At 47.8% G+C, this 16,889-nt stretch overlaps 8 protein-coding genes across 8 annotated transcripts; 3 read left to right on the top strand and 5 right to left on the bottom strand.

Annotated features, from left to right (window-relative positions):
* Positions 1-389: 389 nt before the first annotated feature.
* N7520_002093 (NPP1 family protein) lies at positions 390-1,171 on the bottom strand (the record flags this gene model as incomplete). Its single annotated transcript, XM_057136028.1, has 2 exons — positions 390-882; positions 942-1,171. 2 exons carry the CDS (start codon positions 1,169-1,171, stop codon positions 390-392), a joined length of 723 nt encoding a protein of 240 aa, XP_056998714.1.
* Positions 1,172-1,654: 483 nt separating this feature from the next.
* N7520_002094 (5'/3'-nucleotidase SurE) lies at positions 1,655-2,685 on the bottom strand (the record flags this gene model as incomplete). Its single annotated transcript, XM_057136029.1, has 3 exons — positions 1,655-2,170; positions 2,222-2,433; positions 2,499-2,685. 3 exons carry the CDS (start codon positions 2,683-2,685, stop codon positions 1,655-1,657), a joined length of 915 nt encoding a protein of 304 aa, XP_056998715.1.
* A 1,410-nt stretch (positions 2,686-4,095) lies between these two features.
* N7520_002095 (putative MFS quinate transporter) lies at positions 4,096-5,986 on the bottom strand (the record flags this gene model as incomplete). Its single annotated transcript, XM_057136030.1, has 5 exons — positions 4,096-5,163; positions 5,210-5,280; positions 5,340-5,397; positions 5,460-5,649; positions 5,709-5,986. The coding sequence occupies 5 exons, from the start codon at positions 5,984-5,986 to the stop codon at positions 4,096-4,098; spliced, it is 1,665 nt and encodes a 554-aa protein (XP_056998716.1).
* A 1,170-nt stretch (positions 5,987-7,156) lies between these two features.
* Positions 7,157-8,860, bottom strand: N7520_002096 (glutathione synthetase; the record flags this gene model as incomplete). Its single annotated transcript, XM_057136031.1, has 4 exons — positions 7,157-7,987; positions 8,041-8,586; positions 8,650-8,736; positions 8,795-8,860. 4 exons carry the CDS (start codon positions 8,858-8,860, stop codon positions 7,157-7,159), a joined length of 1,530 nt encoding a protein of 509 aa, XP_056998717.1.
* Positions 8,861-11,091: 2,231 nt separating this feature from the next.
* N7520_002097 (putative endo-1,4-beta-glucanase) lies at positions 11,092-12,314 on the top strand (the record flags this gene model as incomplete). Its single annotated transcript, XM_057136032.1, has 2 exons — positions 11,092-11,293; positions 11,350-12,314. The coding sequence occupies 2 exons, from the start codon at positions 11,092-11,094 to the stop codon at positions 12,312-12,314; spliced, it is 1,167 nt and encodes a 388-aa protein (XP_056998718.1).
* A 473-nt stretch (positions 12,315-12,787) lies between these two features.
* Positions 12,788-12,991, top strand: N7520_002098 (GNAT family N-acetyltransferase; the record flags this gene model as incomplete). The annotated part of the gene is made up of 1 exon (XM_057136033.1): positions 12,788-12,991. One exon carries the CDS (start codon positions 12,788-12,790, stop codon positions 12,989-12,991), a length of 204 nt encoding a protein of 67 aa, XP_056998719.1.
* Positions 12,992-13,292: 301 nt separating this feature from the next.
* N7520_002099 (uncharacterized protein) lies at positions 13,293-14,003 on the bottom strand (the record flags this gene model as incomplete). The annotated part of the gene is made up of 1 exon (XM_057136034.1): positions 13,293-14,003. The coding sequence occupies one exon, from the start codon at positions 14,001-14,003 to the stop codon at positions 13,293-13,295; it is 711 nt and encodes a 236-aa protein (XP_056998720.1).
* A 580-nt stretch (positions 14,004-14,583) lies between these two features.
* isn1 (IMP 5'-nucleotidase ISN1) lies at positions 14,584-16,222 on the top strand (the record flags this gene model as incomplete). Its single annotated transcript, XM_057136035.1, has 5 exons — positions 14,584-14,613; positions 14,894-15,035; positions 15,102-15,896; positions 15,944-16,083; positions 16,133-16,222. 5 exons carry the CDS (start codon positions 14,584-14,586, stop codon positions 16,220-16,222), a joined length of 1,197 nt encoding a protein of 398 aa, XP_056998721.1.
* Positions 16,223-16,889: the final 667 nt, after the last annotated feature.

Genomic DNA, 16,889 nt, shown 5'->3' on the forward strand with positions numbered 1-16,889 from the left:
ATCTTCGGATGGAGAGAGCTAATTCCGTCTCTCCCTTTTTCTTCGTTACCTCTCTTCCCCCTTCCTATCATTCGCCTGGGTTTGATATTTTTCGAGCGTACATCTCGCCTACTTTTAGTTATAGACATAGAACAAACAGCATAGAAATTTTTTTTTGGCTATTGAGCGATGTCATTCAAGTAAATTGACGTAAGTTCGAACGCTCATTCAAGGCTGGATTAACCCTGATACGATCAAAATCAATTTAGGTTTTAATGAGATCTCTCAACCAATGCACATGTAGCTTCGAAATATAATTCAGACCCTGAAATTGAGGTTCAAGATCTGGTGAATTTGTCTCCGCTCGAAATTCATGCCATTTTACATTGATTCCCCTTTCAGGTTACTATCTAGAATGTGGCATCCTCCAAGTTCGTAGAGAAGTGAGCATCGATAAAAGGAACAATGGCAGAACCAAAGTCAGTCGTATCCAAGGCATCTTGCGCAACCGTGGGAAGGGACTCCCAAGCAATCAAAGGCTGAGTGCCACCTACAGTGGTCGTAAGACCACAGCAATGATCAACGGGCCAGATGCTATAATAGTCAATTAGGGGGGAAGTGCCATCGACCGTGTATCCATCGGTACTGCAATCCCAGTTACCGTGGGCGGAAGGACAGACGGCGACAATATTATCTGCTGAAGTGCTGGTGGAATCGGCTAGCCAAACGATTGCTCCTTCCCAATCGTGACGGTGGCCAAGGCCATCGGACGGCTCATCTTTGGGCATGTACCAGGCATACATCAGGGCATAGTAATCACCGGAGCTGTTGCCCCGAACGTAGATCTGGCCCGTGCTGCTGCTGCAGTCGCCATTAGAAGCTCCGGTAGTGGCGAGACCGGCACTGAATATGTCAGATCCTGAATCTAGAGGATACATATCTCTTGAGATCTAAAGACTCACTTTGTATTGCCATCTTTATCCACTGCTGGGAAAGGGACACAGCCGTTCTCGACGTATAGGTAGGGTTGATACGCCAAATAGACGTCGCCGGTCGTTCCAGATGGGACAGTTTGGTTGAAGCCAACGATTTCATCAGAGGCAATGGTTCCTCGGCGCGACAAGGGGTTGGCGTTCACCATAGCTCCCAAGCACGAAAGTGTTGCGAGACCCGCAGATAGTCTGGATGCCATAACTCAAGACAATTGAAGGGAGTTTGATACTGAATGATTCCTTCCATTTAGACAGACCGGTATCTTCATTTATATTCACAGCTTCGCATAAGATGCCTCGCTTCGAATGCGAGTTAGATAGGCTGGGACCTGCAACTCCGAAGACTAGGAAACGGCCTTCGGTCCGAAAGCAGAATGGTGGCCGGTTTATGCTCCACATGACCCTTCGCCTGGCTACAAGGGATGCCCGTGGGCTTTGAATCAATGTTGATTCGTCTTCCGCTTGTTTTGTCAGTTCTTCAGGAATGAATTAATATAATTTATGCTTTTTATATGGACGTATTTAACCTCGGGTGCTTTACCCGCTAATTAATATGAAGAGATGAATTTGCACTAAGGACTAGTGTAATCTTTAGCTTCTTCTGTGGGGAACGATAATCATTTGATTGATGTGCAAGTCCGTCGGACAAACCGGGATTGATGCACGTGGGTACAGTATATCTCTCAATCAAGGCAGCTCAGAATACCACTAAGCTTGTTCAGAACGACCGCCTGCATAGTGGCGTTGGCGTCCAGCTTGTTGCTTGCAAGACCGACGGAGATACTTGCGTAACATCCAGATGTCAGAGCCACCTTGTACTCGGTAGGCAAACGGGAGCTCCCGCAGGTGGTCACATCATCAGCGGTGATCAGAGGCACTGCGATATGAATACGAGACAGAACGAATTTAATGTCGTCCAGGTTTGTGCATTCCGAGTCCGAGACAGATGGGAAGTTGACATTGAGCCAGATGTCGTCGGGGAGGTAAGGCACGCCCGAGGCGATCAGAGTGTCGGTCACGTTCACCGCCAGGTCGGCATAAACCTGGCTGTAATGCGGGAAAGTAGAGGAGGCATTCCACGCAGTTTGTGAGCCAGTTGCGCCCGAGAAGGCGATCGCAGGAATTCCGGCCTTAGCAGCGTAGGTGGCTGCTCCCACAGTTCCAGAGAGCCAAGCCTCCAAGCCAAGGTTGTTGCCAACCTATGAAAGTTCAGTCGATGCATCAACTCCAAAGCGAATGGTTCTACTCACGTTAGGTCCGGTCACGGCTAGGTCGGGGGCGGCACCATCAAAGTGGGCAGGGCCGATAGTGTTGATTCCGTACTTCATAGAAGTCGCGGGGTACGAATTCACATAATTCAGGCGAGGCTGCGACGCATTGTATCCAATAGCGGGACTGCCTGACGGACAACTGTTGAATTCACAGGCTTCCGTGAGTACAGTGGGGGTCTTCTGATCGGAACCTGTGATACTTGGATTAGTCGCGAGGAAGAAATATGAAGAAAAAAGGAAGAAGTCGATAGCTGACCTGTTCCACTCTCGTTTTCAGCGGGGGCTGAGACCACCGTTACGTGCCCGGCAGAGTCCAGGGACTCAAATAGGGCGCGAATGTTAACCTCGGCCCAGCCATCGTCATTGGACGAAATAATGTTGATCGCGTGGGCGGGTCCCGCAAGGGACAAAGAGGCCACAAGGGCAGCCGTGTTAAAACGCATGATCAAGTTTTCAAGGGGAGACCAAAGTGAACGATAGAATTGTTGGGAATGAATTTCTTGACTTTATAGCTGACTTATATCCTCGCGGATTTCCCGGCTTGTGCCTGGACTTGTGCCTGGATGCCGAAATTGATTTCTGTTGCCGATCGTGACTAGTTTCGTCATCAGCATTCAGGAGAAATCTGAATCGTTCTTTTTCTCCACAAAATTATAGTAGCAAACTTGGCGTCGGGTAGCGCGGATTGGATAGTGGATAAAGTGGATTTCCCATCCAACGAGATCTTCAGCAACACCCATGTGTACCTGCTTGTGTCCTTAAAGTGGCTTGCAAAAGTTGAATTACTTTCCGTTAATTTAACTTGCATTGCATGTTGTCCGAGTCTAACCTATCTTATTCTTTCATTTCGGTCTTCAAAGTTACCCAATTTTCTCTAATCTATCATAAACGGGTGTAAAAGCCACCGAACCCGGAACTAAACGCCTATGGACCCAGAATATGAATATCATAGTGGGGTGCCAGACAAGCTTTGCACGTTATTTTATTGGAATATTCTATGCATTCAGGACCATTTATGCAACTAACATACGAGTACGGATACGGACACGCCAAGAAAAGCGGATCACGATGTGGATCATGCTCTAGTGATCGATACATACTCCGTAGGTCTGTACTCATAGTCTGCAGGTCCATAATAACCTTCACATAGCTAGGCAAATAGGCGAATCATTCTAGATTCGCTCGGCTAAATCTCGGATCAAGACTAGCTTCTCTCACATGCCGTCCATGGTCATTGCGTGTCTTCACCTGAGCTCATACTGGCAAAGTCGGTCAGTGTCATACCGGCATTGGGTTACTAGTAATGACAGTTTTTAGTATCAGAAATGTCAAATGGGTTGAGTAATAACTCAAGGTAGTATGTATCGTAAACTAACTCGGTGAACATTTTTAGCGATTCGCTTATGCAATCGACTCATGGTATGATTGGAACCGGTCATACTGCCGGCCATCGGGTTTGCCGACAAGATATCAATTATGCGCCCATTTACTTATCGAAAGCGATTCCATCGGTTGCGTAACCTGAGCAGAATGATCGAGGTCAGTCGCATAGAATGATAGCCACCCCTTCACATGAAACTCTAAAGTAGAAAGCTTCCATAGATAATGAAGAATTCCTGTGTATACATCCTCAAGCTCTTGGATGCTTTCTGGCCCAGGAATGAGCTGAAATATCCCATTTATGACTCCCCACGCGGAAGCTTTTTTTGTTTGCTCTATCGCTTTACATAGTTTTGACGTCCTGTTCACAGTATGCTATACTAAAAGATCTCTCGAATAATAGTGACTTGCTTGATCGATGTTCATTCAAATAGCATATCAGATAAAAAAAGATATCGGCTGAAAGGGAAGCCTTAGACTCGGCTCGAAACATCTTGCCTCTCCACGTGCCGACTCGTTCCTACCATCTCCATCTTGATATCCATAGCCTCGTCCCGTTCTTCGGCATCCTTGTTACCGTGACGGCCGATTTGATACCACGGCAGAGAGAACAGTCGGTCCATGCTCTCGAGAGAGCGACCGGCAGTCTCCGGGACAGAAAACCACACCCAGACGCCACCGATGACGGTCACAACACTGAAGAACCAAAATGTGCCCTTGGGGGTAATTCCACCATTTTCAACGGAAAGAAGCATATTGGGAACCGCGCGTGAGTTGCCGTATTGATTGGCAAAGTGCAGGGTCATAGCCATGGATGTAGCTAGGGCGCGAATTCGCAAAGGAAACAACTCAGCAGTCAGAACATACTGCATTGAGTTCCAGCCAAGTGCCCAGCCAGCTCCAGAGATATAGATCATAGCAATAGCACCCTTGCTAGCGCCCTTTTGGCTCTCGGGAAGAACAAAGTCACTCACAATGCCCATCTGCGGCACAGCGGTAAGAAATCCAGCCACGTAGACCATGGAAATAGCCTGCAGTGAAATGCCGAGAAGTAGTGCTCTCTTCCGTCCGATCACGTCAACCAAGAATAGAGCGCAGATCACAGCGGCGGTGAGTTTGATGATTCCAAAAATAGCCGTGACCAGCAGGTTCTCGTTGCTACCAGATATGCCCAATAGTTTGAAAAGATCCGTCGCATACACGGTGATTGATCCCGCACCGGACCATTGAGATAGGATCTGGGCCATGAAGGTAAGATACACACGGTAGAGATTTGAGGGTACCAGGAAGGTTTCCTTGATGATGCCCAGAGGTCCCGTGCCCATTGTGGCCTCCATCTCTGCCTGGTGAGCGGCTTCAATTTCGGCAAATTCGCGGATGACATAGTCATGATCAGGAGGTAGATTGCGAATCCGGGCCAGAGTCTGAATGGCCTTTTCCGGCTGATCTCGCTTGACGAGATATCGGGGAGACTCATACTGCAGGAATGAGAGAAGGAATATCAATCCAGCAAATATAATATGCAGGCTGGTGGGAATTTCCTGATGGGGTTAGAAAGTACTCTTGCGCAGGATGCGTATTGCTTACCCATCTCTGATGTGTGGTATCTCCAATGTTCACTTGACATCCGTAGTTGGCAAAATATGCAAGAACGATTCCTTTCTCCGAAAGCATATTAGTGGGTCGTGTTTTGACACGCAGCGTGAAAGGGACCTACCAAGGTAAACAAAGCCAGTGAAGACACAGGTGCAGAGACCTCGGATGGAGGCAGGAGACTATCATGTTCCGTTAACTCACGATCCAGTCTAGCGGTGATCATTTCAAGATGTGGGCGTACAATTTCCGCAAGGTAGACTGGTGCAACAACCACGGTCTGACCCACGCCAAGTCCTGCAATGAAACGACCAGCATAAACAGCTCCCAGGCTGCCATTGTTTCCCATAAAGATAGCAATTCCCAGAATCCACAGGACACACAGCTGGCGAGTGGCCCAGAGGCGTCCAATTCGATCGCAGACTAGAAACGCACTATTCAATAAAAGATATCAAGTCAATAACAAGCCAAGTGCGCATGAGTCTGAACTCACAAGAGAGCCCCTCCTACGGATCCAATCTGCACCATAGCCGACACATTGGCTTTGATATTGGTCTGCTCAACCTGGCTGTAAGAACTGTAATCAATGTAACGCTGAAAGTCTTTCGAGTTGAAGGCGCCGGAAATGAGGCCTTCATCGACACCTCGGGCCGCGCCCATCAGCCCAAATGATATGACGGCGAACCAAAGTTTCCAGTTGAAAATCTCGCTGGGCTCGCCCAGGTTCTTCAGACGGAAGACATTGACGGGTTTCTTCGCTCCTCCGGCCATGGTAGGCAGTTCGGGGGAGAAGTTGACAAATGAAGATATGGCAGGGGTAATAAAGCAAGATAAGAATGGGGACTGGGATAAGATGAACAAAGAGAAAGGAAAAAGATCAGTTCACATCACTTTAATAGTCACGAGCACAACAATCGGAGAGTTCCATTATAATGCGGGGAAGTCGGGGAAGCAAACGTAGTTCTATCACCCCCTCGGCTTTAGTTCTACAAAATGCTACATAAGTCAAGACAAGACTCGGACAGCCCGATCTAAATCGCCCAGGCCATAGAGCAAAATGGAGTCGGCCAAGACTGGGGAAAATTGCCAAGTGAGCTTGGATCCCGACAAACCTGTTTCATTCAATTGATTTGACAATTTGGCCGCCTGTATTTTCCCGGGTTGCTTGCATGCCGAAAAACCTTGCGACAAAGCCACATGGCACACAGATTGTCCCACCTTGTATCTATCATCCTATGCATACTCTTTGGTATATCTGGATTACTAGAGTACTGGTGGGGGATATCTATTTCTAAATATGCTGTCAATTTAATCACAGATGAGCCATGGGCCTCTATTATCGAATATCAGGAAATCTAGCTCGGGGAAGTTCCGGTTGATGGCGGGTGTGCCGTCTTGCCAAGATCGGGGTATGGATATCCATGACACTTGTGATTGGTCTGTCCAAAGCACGGGGTACATTCTACCTCTTGGCGTGGGGGGTCAAAGAAACATGGGGATTGGAACATGTCTCGACGGGCAACCTAATGAGGGTCAGAGAGTAACCACAGGAAACCCAAAGGATATCATTTGTTCTTTGTGCCGATGCCGCTTGGATTACTGTCTTTCTACTTCGGTCTATCGGGGAATAGAAAGACTTCGATTCTGTATACACAGTATCTAAACCCGATTTGGCATACGATGGGGATGATCTTGAAATCTAGTATTTCCACACGACTTTGAGTAGATTAGTACCCCATTTTGAAGCCCCTGTAAAAGTTTTATGGTAAGTAGTAGTAAAATGGTAGGTACCGGGGAGATACAGGTGTCAACTAGTAAGTATCAGGTCAATAAACTTGATTCGAAGCCATGTATAACCCTGGTCAGGTTTGCCAGGGTGTATGAACTATGCCTATCCACCCGTAACTGGGTAAGTAAGATGATAGGAAATCAATATTTTAGTCAAGTATCAACCAAGTACGGCGTATCAAAACACCCATATCCTTTCACAACGCTCATTTCATCAACCTCTGTATGTTTCGTCTTGAACGTCCATCCACCAACTGAGTTATGAAGCATTTCGCAGCGACCACCCTTGGCCCGTTGCCACAAACAGGTCCCCAAAATACCCAGCTCAGATATAATTTCCCCGCCATCAATCCCAGCCGGACTCATCAGGAGACCTGATGCGATCGGTGATTGGATTTTCTCCATCAATATGTATGAAGGCCACTGTGATTCGGGAATGGATGCCAAAAAGCCCGGGATGTCTTCTCCAAAGATGTTATGACCACCTCCTTCAAGAGATGGTTTCAGTATGTAATCCTTCGCCGTTTCAGGGTTACCCGCCAGATCTCGTGCGTGGAGACCCTCTTCAGATTTATCCACAGGATAGATGGGAACAAAGGTCTCACGAATGATGGCAGCTTCGGAATCTGTGAGGAAACGCTCGAGAGCCCCCGGTTTCGTCAATGCTTGTTGAACCTTCTTGAAAGTCGTCATATGACCGAGGAGAGAGGGACACTTGATTGCAGTGGACTTCTCCAACTGTAGACGGGCATTCCAGCCCACCTGGTCATACTCGTATGTCTCATACCCAGCTCGCAAATACACCACCGATATTTCTACTGGGTTGGTGGACTTTAGCCATGGTGGCTGAAAAAGCAGCTCGCGTGATTCCGTCAAGCGTGTATATTGGAGAACATCCGATCCGAATTCTAGTCGATAAGCTGGAACCGGGCTCTCTCTGTTCCACAGACCATACTCAATAGGTCTTTCGTCGGCGATATTGAACTAATCTCTGCGTTATGATTGGATCGCTCGCGTGATGGATAGGGATTCCGTACATTCAATGGCTGTACAAGGAATAGCACAGCTGTTTCCTTTGCGAGAGTGGATCTGGGTGGACCATATGTATCATGTGCCAAGGCTAAGCATGATACTAGGGACTCCACATTCTTATTGACAGGCAATGTTTCAATATCGAATGGGATTTCCTCGTTGTAAACCCCACTCCGGGTCAGGTACCGGTGCATGTCCACTACCTTATTCGCGTGGGTAGCACCAGCACAGGAGAATGAGTTGAACTCAACCTGTTTGAGAGTCGTATTCGACATCGAGTGAAGTGAGTTGGTCGAATTCGCACTATCGACATGAAGCATGTAATCCGACCGAAAAATTCCTACGGAGATGTCTTGCACCGATCCGTCTTTCTTTGCGGTATCATAGATTCCCCAAAGCGCAGCCGCAAGGGGCTCGATGGGAAGAATATCTTGAATGGCACTATAGATATACTCATTATCCTCTGCAACCGCACAATATAGCTTATTATATATTTTCTGAATATCCAACGCTTGCTGGAATCGCGCCCGAGGAAACTTTGCTGGAAAACACTGAAAATATGTCAGACTGAATTGATGCATGATCAGATCAGATCAATGAAGCAAATCCCTTACACTGACACCCACAGGTTGAGAAAGAACAGTATGTTCATTGTCCGTTCGAATCAGCTTCAATAAGGATCCATGGTTCACTTGCCAGTCCTAATCACCTAATCAGCCTTATCTCAGAGAAATTGGTTTCGGGGGGTTTAAAAACAACCTTGATCTGAGTCACCAAAGACAAAAGTCGCTCTTTACTCAACTCGGGAGGATATTCTTGTGTCATGGCGATGAAGGGGATGTTGATAGATTGAAGAAGTCAACCGTGGTCACCTCACAGTCACGGGTCCACTGTGGTCACGGGGTCCATTTCTGTTACAACGTTGCGCCCCAATTCATGACGTCTTGCACTGCCACCAAATCGCATTTACTTCAACACTCAATTTAAGATCTCGTAAAAAGGATTGACATTCATTCACCACCCGAGGTCTCTTTCAAAGCCCCCAAATGCACCTCCAATTCAATAATGATCACCTCCAGTCAACTATTTCGATAAACCCACCCTAGTTCGAAGCCCCGTTCATACTCCACAGAGAAGGAAAGCACCGAGGCTGCTCCCAGGAAATGGGAGCTTCACCCCAGCACTGGCGAAACATCCTAATCATCACGCCAATCGTGGGCACTACGGTCGCGACTGTGATTTTCTTCCTCCGCCTATATGCTCGTTATATGGTCGTTCACAGGTTGCGTGTTGAGGATTTCTTGATGGGCATGGGATTGGTATTTACATATGGTGTCGCAATATGTACCGTGTACTGTGAGTACTCTCTGTATTATTTATCACGTTGAATTACCTCGCTGACGTTCATAGCCGCTTTCCATGGCATTGGCAATGGAGCATCCATCTGGGTTTTACCTCCTGAAGAAAGATTGCGGATTAGCTTAGTAAGTTCTCAAAAGAGAAAAGAAGGGGCGAAAACACGCTCGCAATGAAAGAATGCTGATCTGAACCAGACTGATTGGATCTTACAAAAGTTCTACCCCCCGGCCCAGGTCTTTATCAAGGTTTCTATCATCATCTTCCTTCGAAGACTCCTGGACTGTCTCGAGCACTTTCATCAGCTTGCAACAGTCCTTATTGTACTCGTGGTCATGTGGGGGACAACAGCAATCATCGGAAACACGGTTCAATGCTGGCCAGTTCAATATTATTGGATCAAACATATATCTGGTCACTGCATGGAGGGACAGGATACCTTTTACATCATTATCGGATCCTTGTCGGCGCTAGGGGATGTCCTCATTCTCTGCCTACCTTTGCCGATAGTCTGGAAGCTGCATACTCCAATCCGGCAGAAGATAGAAATTACTCTACTATTTTCGATTGGATGCTTGTAAGGTTATCATATTTGACTGTTCATATACTTGCTGATCCCATCGCTCAGGGTCTGCATATTCAGCATATTCCGTCTCATCGCCCTCTCCCATTTACAGACTGATAATTTGACACGTGAGTTGCGGAAGATTTGGGCAAAGCTTCATTGACTGACACTGTTCAATAATATACAGAGAATAGTGCGTGGTCACTGCTTTGGACCATATTGGAGCTCGACGTGGCAATTATCTGTGGCTCCTTGATGCTCATGAAACCCTTGTTTCAATTATGGATCGGAAACGTGCGGAAAAGTCTCGGTCGATTGAGCAGTGGAACTCACTCAACTTCTACCGGGGCTTCTATGGTTGAAGATTCCCATATATTAGGGCCCACTCAAGGAGTTCGGAGTCCGATTTTGTTCGTAGACAGTCGAGTGCAGCGTACAGATGACTTGTACGGATCATCTGACTAAACTGGTGCAGATGTCTACTTTTGCAACTACCATATTGAAGCTATAATAATCTGCCAAAGAAACACCCATTCTCGTTCTGTTTTAATAATTTCGGATAAATATAGGATCAAGTGGCTCAAAATGCAAATCAAGGTTGTGGTCTGACCGACGCCATCCAATTTATCCGGAACTAGTCTGTCACACTTTGTCTCTGTCCCTCTGCCAAGGGCGCCTACTGCCAAGAATCTTCGTCACTTGATGGGATTCACGCCTTATGGGTTTCGAACTAATTGCATTTTTTTTCCAGCCATTCGGTTTCATTTGAATCTTCGCAGATTGAAGGCCTCGGTCCGGCCCTTTTTCGACACGGATGTGGAGATGGCTTCTTTCTACGGGCGCCAAGTTGAACAACAGGATGCTCACATGCATGGACGTTTGGCAATGGGTTCCGCTACGGACTGATTCAGGATCCGACACCTCTTCATATCCCAGTTCCACTCAACGGGGGTTTGAGAAGCTGAGTCTGCGGCGTCAGCAACATTGGCATTCATTATTGGCACCAATGATTAAATGGTATAAATTAAGCTTGAGAATTTCCACTTTTCAAGCCTGAGCTCAGATTTTAAGTCCTATCCAGCATTACTCAACTTGGAAAGCTTGCACAGGTCGAAAGTATTGTCAGGTATAAATCATGACTTCTCTGAGCATAATTTGGGTCCTTGTCCCACTCCTTCTGGCTGGTTCGGTTGCTGGTCATGGTCATATCAGCAATATTGTCATCAATGGAGTCTATTACGAAGGATGGGATATTAACTCATTCCCCTACGAATCTGATCCACCAACTGTGGTAGCCTGGGGCACGCCAAACACTGGAAATGGTTTCATTAGCCCCGGTATGTCACTTGACGCCTCTTTTGTTGGTTATTGCCTGCTTACACAAATTTACAAGACCAATATAGCTCCTCGGATATCATCTGTCATGAGAACGCCACAAATGCCAAAGGATATGCAACCATTGCAGCTGGAGACAAGATCAATCTTCAGTGGACAGCCTGGCCCGACTCCCACCATGGGCCAGTACTCACCTACCTCGCCAACTGTGGAGACTCGTGTGAAACAGTGGACAAAACCACCCTCGAGTTCTTCAAAATCAGCGGAGTCGGACTGGTCAGCGATACAGACGTCCCTGGAACCTGGGGAGACGATCAGCTGATTTCCAACGACAACAGCTGGCTGGTTGAGATCCCGCCGAACCTCGAAGCCGGCTACTATGTGCTGCGAAATGAGATCATTGCACTCCACAGCGCGGAGGAGTCCGACGGTGCACAGAACTATCCTCAATGCTTCAATTTGCAAGTGACAGGCACTGGAACGGAAAGTCCATCCGGTGTGCTGGGAACGGAGCTATACAGCGCCACCGATGCCGGAATTTTAGTCAACATTTACTCCTCTCTGTCCACCTATGAGATTCCTGGACCCACCCTTTACAGTGGTGCGGTCTCAGTGACCCAGTCTACTTCCGCCATCACTTCAACTGGCACGGCAACAACTGGATCGGGGGATAGCACTCAGGCTACAACATCGGCTGCCGTGGCTGCCATGAGCACATCTATACCAAGTACAAACAGTCCTGTGGCATCCACAACCTCCACCACGAGTGCCGAGGTATCCGAACCGGTGACTTCGGTCGAGCTGGATTCTACCAGTTCGCCCACGGTGTCCACGACTGCCCCAAGCAGCATCATTACCACTGCTCCAAGTAGCGCTAGCATCACCGCTGCTGCGGGTTCAGCGCAGTCCTTATACGGGCAGTGTGGAGGAGTCAACTGGACAGGCGCTACTGCATGCACCACCCAGGCCGTTTGCAGTTCCATGAATCCCTATTACTACCAATGTGTCGCAAGTGCTGCTTAAAAGGGCATCTATCTTAACTGATGTAAGATTTGAAGGATGGCTGTATTCACTTCGTTCATTCAAGTAGCGCTGGTCGCCTTGAAAATTCGTGCAGTAGTCAGTCAAGCTGATAGGCTACAAGGCGGACGGGAGCCTGGAGTAATCCCCGTGCGGGGGAAGGATAGGGGAGCAATTTCTACCAATTGATACAATTTCACTTTCATACCTTCTCTCCTCCTGTTGAAATGAATTCCCATGATAATCTCAGCCTGCCTCCGGGATACACAATCCACTCCGGCTACCCCTCTGTTTCACAATACCTAAATCTCCGGTCATCTTCCGGACTCTCCCCCAAAACTCCGTCCCAGGCAGCTGCAGTCTCCACAGGAAGCTGGTGTGGGTGCTATATCACCTTTGATGTAGTTGGAGACCCACAACCAATTGGGATGGGGCGAGTAATTGGGGACGGCGGTTGGTATTTCCATATCGCCGACATGGCAGTTCATCCTGAACACCAGAAGAAAGGCCTGGGGGACGCGATTTTGAAGGCATTGCTTTGGAAAATCAGAACGCGGGCACCTGCCGATGGCAAGCCTTACATCTCATTGTTGGCAGATGAGGCTGGGCGGAAATTGTATTCCAAAAACGGATTTGTGGAATCAGCCCCTGAGTCGCTGGGGATGGTTCTCAAATCTTAGGTGGGGCAAACTCGTGGATCTGCATGTTGGGCAGCACTTGAGGAATCTTTGTTCCTTTCACAGTTCTCATACACTTCAAGTAATAGCTTCCTTCAATAGTCTAGAAAAGCCAGGAGAGGGTGGTAGGGAATATTGTATCTAGTCCTAGAGACCTCGGGATATGGATGTCAACTTCTTCTGTTTGTTCAAGATGAACGAGAGAGACTTGTCATTGGTATAGAAAATTGAAATTAAAATAGACACAAATATTCAATCGCCAAATCCGCTTTCCCAATTTTTTAAAAAGGAGACTGGTGATGTATCATTCAGCCCTTAGAGTTGTTTCTGAGCCCCGTCTTGATGTGGACGCAGATCCATCCAGTGGAATAATGACAATGCGAGCCTTAAGGGCAGCTTTGTCACGGGATTTTGAATCCGACGGAGTCACAGAGCCCTCCAGATGAAGGTCCATCTCCTTCATATCCTCCAGCAGTTCTTTGGGCAGATCGACACGAATCAGGAGCCCCCGGGGCTTAAAAAAAGTTTCGTTCCAAACTGAGATATGGTGAGCGAGGCGCTCACCCTGTTCTCCAGCCATCGCAGTGGCCAAATTTCGATTCTCCTTCTTTCTTCGAATATGACGGGCGATTAGGACTGCTGGGATGGCACCGAAGAAGCCGATCATGAGACCGCCCATCGCGAGAATTCCCAGGCCTTTGCCGATCACGGTACTCCATTGTTGTGGGGAGAGCTTTGCCTCGTCGCAGATGACCTGGTTGAATTGACTCCATTGTTTTTCAGAGATTCTGTGCTGGGACAATTCCTCGGGATAATCAAAGCCGGATGAGCAGGTGCCGCTTCGAGAAGGAACTTGCAGGCCTCGCGTTAGCGTGGATGCAACAGCAAAGCCCGGCTCATCGGCCTGTTCAGGAAGAAGCAAATTCTCCATTGATTTTGTGTCGAATGCATAGTCAAAGTCTTCTGAAAGGTCGTAAGGAGGAAGGGCATCAGCTTGGCCCTGATTTGACAACATTGATACGGTTGTGGTGTATGTAAGAGGCAGTGATGATGCTACTAGCATTATATCTTATAAATGTGTTTGAACTTGACCGTTGATGAAATTGACTGTGTTGATAATCTGAGCATCAGTACCTGGTCGATTATCCTACCTTTATACCAGAATGAGAATAAGTTTGCCTAGAAACCATCAAGCCATCTATCATCATCATTTTGCCGTGGCTGCTTCGATTGTCGGTGACTCGGGTTAGAGTCGTGGTGGCAGTGTTGCCTGGGAGTCATCCTTGCTCACAATTGCAAGCGTCTAGTGAATATAAAGGGTCTAGACCCGGGTCAGTATGTGATCGACGGGCACTTATAAAGGCAGTCGTATTAGTTGAAGGTCTTTTGCTTTTCTTGGCGGCAGCCACGCAATGAAGAGCCTGAGGCTGATTGGTATGAAAAGAAGGAAGCCTCACAAAGGGATGAATTGGGCTTAGTCAAGACCTTAACTCGTGACTCTGACTGAGTCATTTTGGGTGAGTCAGGATGGACCGTGCGGGGTAAGATAAACAAACCCAAAACAAACTTGAAACCTGATCTGTCAGGAAACAACAATGACGACTCGTTATCGCGTTGAATGTAATGTATACCGCTTGGGCCTTTGACTCTGCTGACTGCTGACTGCTGACTCGTGTAGATGCACTTAAGGTATGAGTTCCTCCAATAGATGGGTTGTTGGTATCTCCGTGACTGACTCCGCAGTTAGACCCATCGTCGGGATCAACTGGTACGTGGCCTTCCCCCCCCCTCCCCTTTCGCACTGGGATGCGGATTTACTAACCCATACATAGATCGAATGGATCAAAGTACGTCATGGTTTTCCAGAGAATTAACTACTATGGACATGACTTATACGATCTATAGGGTTTACTGGCAGTCCCATTTGTGTTGCACTCCCAGCCCACTGCCAACTATCATGAACACAGTGAGGGGTCGGTCGCCGCCGACACCTATCAACGTTATGCCGAAATTATGCGCGATGTTGAAAACTTGATAGTCGATCACAGTAAGCCATCAATCTAGGCAGCGCAGTATTCTCTATTTTCTTTGTTCTTTCGCTTATCGGTCGCAGTTCAACATCACGAACGGAACGCTCCCGGCAAATCCAAGCTGAAGCTATTGGTCCCCTCGGTCGGCACTTTTTTTACCAAATTACACATCGAAGATGCCTTCAAGTACCAAGATGATCGACGATTCATCAGCAGACGGAGATTCGTTGCGCCATCGTTCAACGATATCCGGCTTATCTTGAATTCGGCCCAACTCCTGGGTCTGGTTCGCTCTAGCGAGGTCCAATTGATCACTTTTGATGGAGATGTTACTCTCTATGATGATGGTGCCTGTTTGACTGCCGATAACCCTGTGATCCCACGGATCCTACGACTCTTGCATCAAGGGCGCAAAGTCGGCATTGTGACCGCGGCAGGCTACGAAGAAGCTCCCAAATATTACGGTCGCTTGCACGGTCTCTTGGATGCCGTACACGACTCTAACACCTTGACCCCCGCCCAGAAACAAGGCATTATTGTGATGGGCGGTGAAAGCAACTTCCTATTCCGCTTCGACCAGGACTCCGAAGTTCGTTTGACCTATGTTCCTCGCGAGGAGTGGTTGCTCGATGACATGAAGGCATGGGCGGATAGTGACATCAAAGAGCTTCTTGACCTGGCCGAGTCTGCACTTCGAGACTGCGCCGGCAATTTGAATCTCCCGGCTGGCGTTTTGCGCAAGGATCGAGCTGTGGGTGTCTATCCGGTGAATGGGGTTCGAATCAACCGCGAACAGTTGGAAGAGACCGTCCTCACAGTCCAAAACACCGTGGAGAGGTCTGGTGTTGGTGCGCGCTTGCCCTTCTGTGCTTTTAACGGTACTTATCCACTTCCCACGTTGATAATATATCCTAACTCTCTTCAGGCGGCAACGATGTCTTCGTTGATATTGGCGACAAGTCGTGGGGTGTGCGCGTGTGTCAACAATACTTTGGCGGCATTGACCCTTCCAAGACTCTGCATATCGGTGATCAATTCCTGTCCGCTGGCGCGAACGATTTTAAGGTACGTGCATGTCACCACCTGCATGATCAGCAATCTCACGCGAAATCAGGCTCGTTTGGCGTCAACCACCGCTTGGATTGCAAGTCCCGCCGAAACCGTCGACCTTTTGGATGAGCTGGAGAGTGCAGTGAACCCTTGATTGGCGGTTAGTGGAGTTTATCAGATGTTTTCTAATCTACGCAGCATGACTAATACCGAATTTAACTTTTACCTTTTATTAGTTGCTACCTACTATAGTACTCTAGAAAGGAATTCCTACATTGGTAATTCTTCGTTTCTACTAGAATATGGCAGATCCATAAATGGCTGGCTCGAAGTCAAAAAACCGACTTGGGCTTTCTATTGGCTGGTGTAATGCTATTTTACAGGTCTTGTCTGTAAGGCTGCCGAGGCAACGGAACCTATTGTTCCGATAAAGGCACGAGAAGATAAAGGTAGCTGGCAGTACTATCATTCTAGCCTGGGTGACCCAGTCTATTGAATCTGGGCAGTTTGGGCGTAGCGTCATACAAACGTGAAGGGAGGCGTCAACCGAGGGGTTGCCAGGGGTTTAGACCTCATGATTTCTGGATGGACAGTCTCGATCGTGAGGAATACTCAACGTACTGGAAGTAACCGGGGAGATCCATTCAGCAATTAGAGGTCATGTTCGGACGTAAGAAAGGTCTTTCATGGGGAGTTCGGAACGGAAGGGATGGAGTGGACGGTCGAGGGATCTGAAGGTGAAGATTGTCAATACCAGAGTTGATTAGATGATAACAAGCGGATGAATCAATGTTAAAGGGGCGAGTTGAGCTGAGTCAGAC

This window comes from Penicillium odoratum (assembly GCF_028828045.1).
Source record: "Penicillium odoratum strain IBT 22623 chromosome Unknown utg000002l_segment0_segment0, whole genome shotgun sequence".
Taxonomy (NCBI): Eukaryota; Fungi; Ascomycota; class Eurotiomycetes; order Eurotiales; family Aspergillaceae; genus Penicillium; species Penicillium odoratum.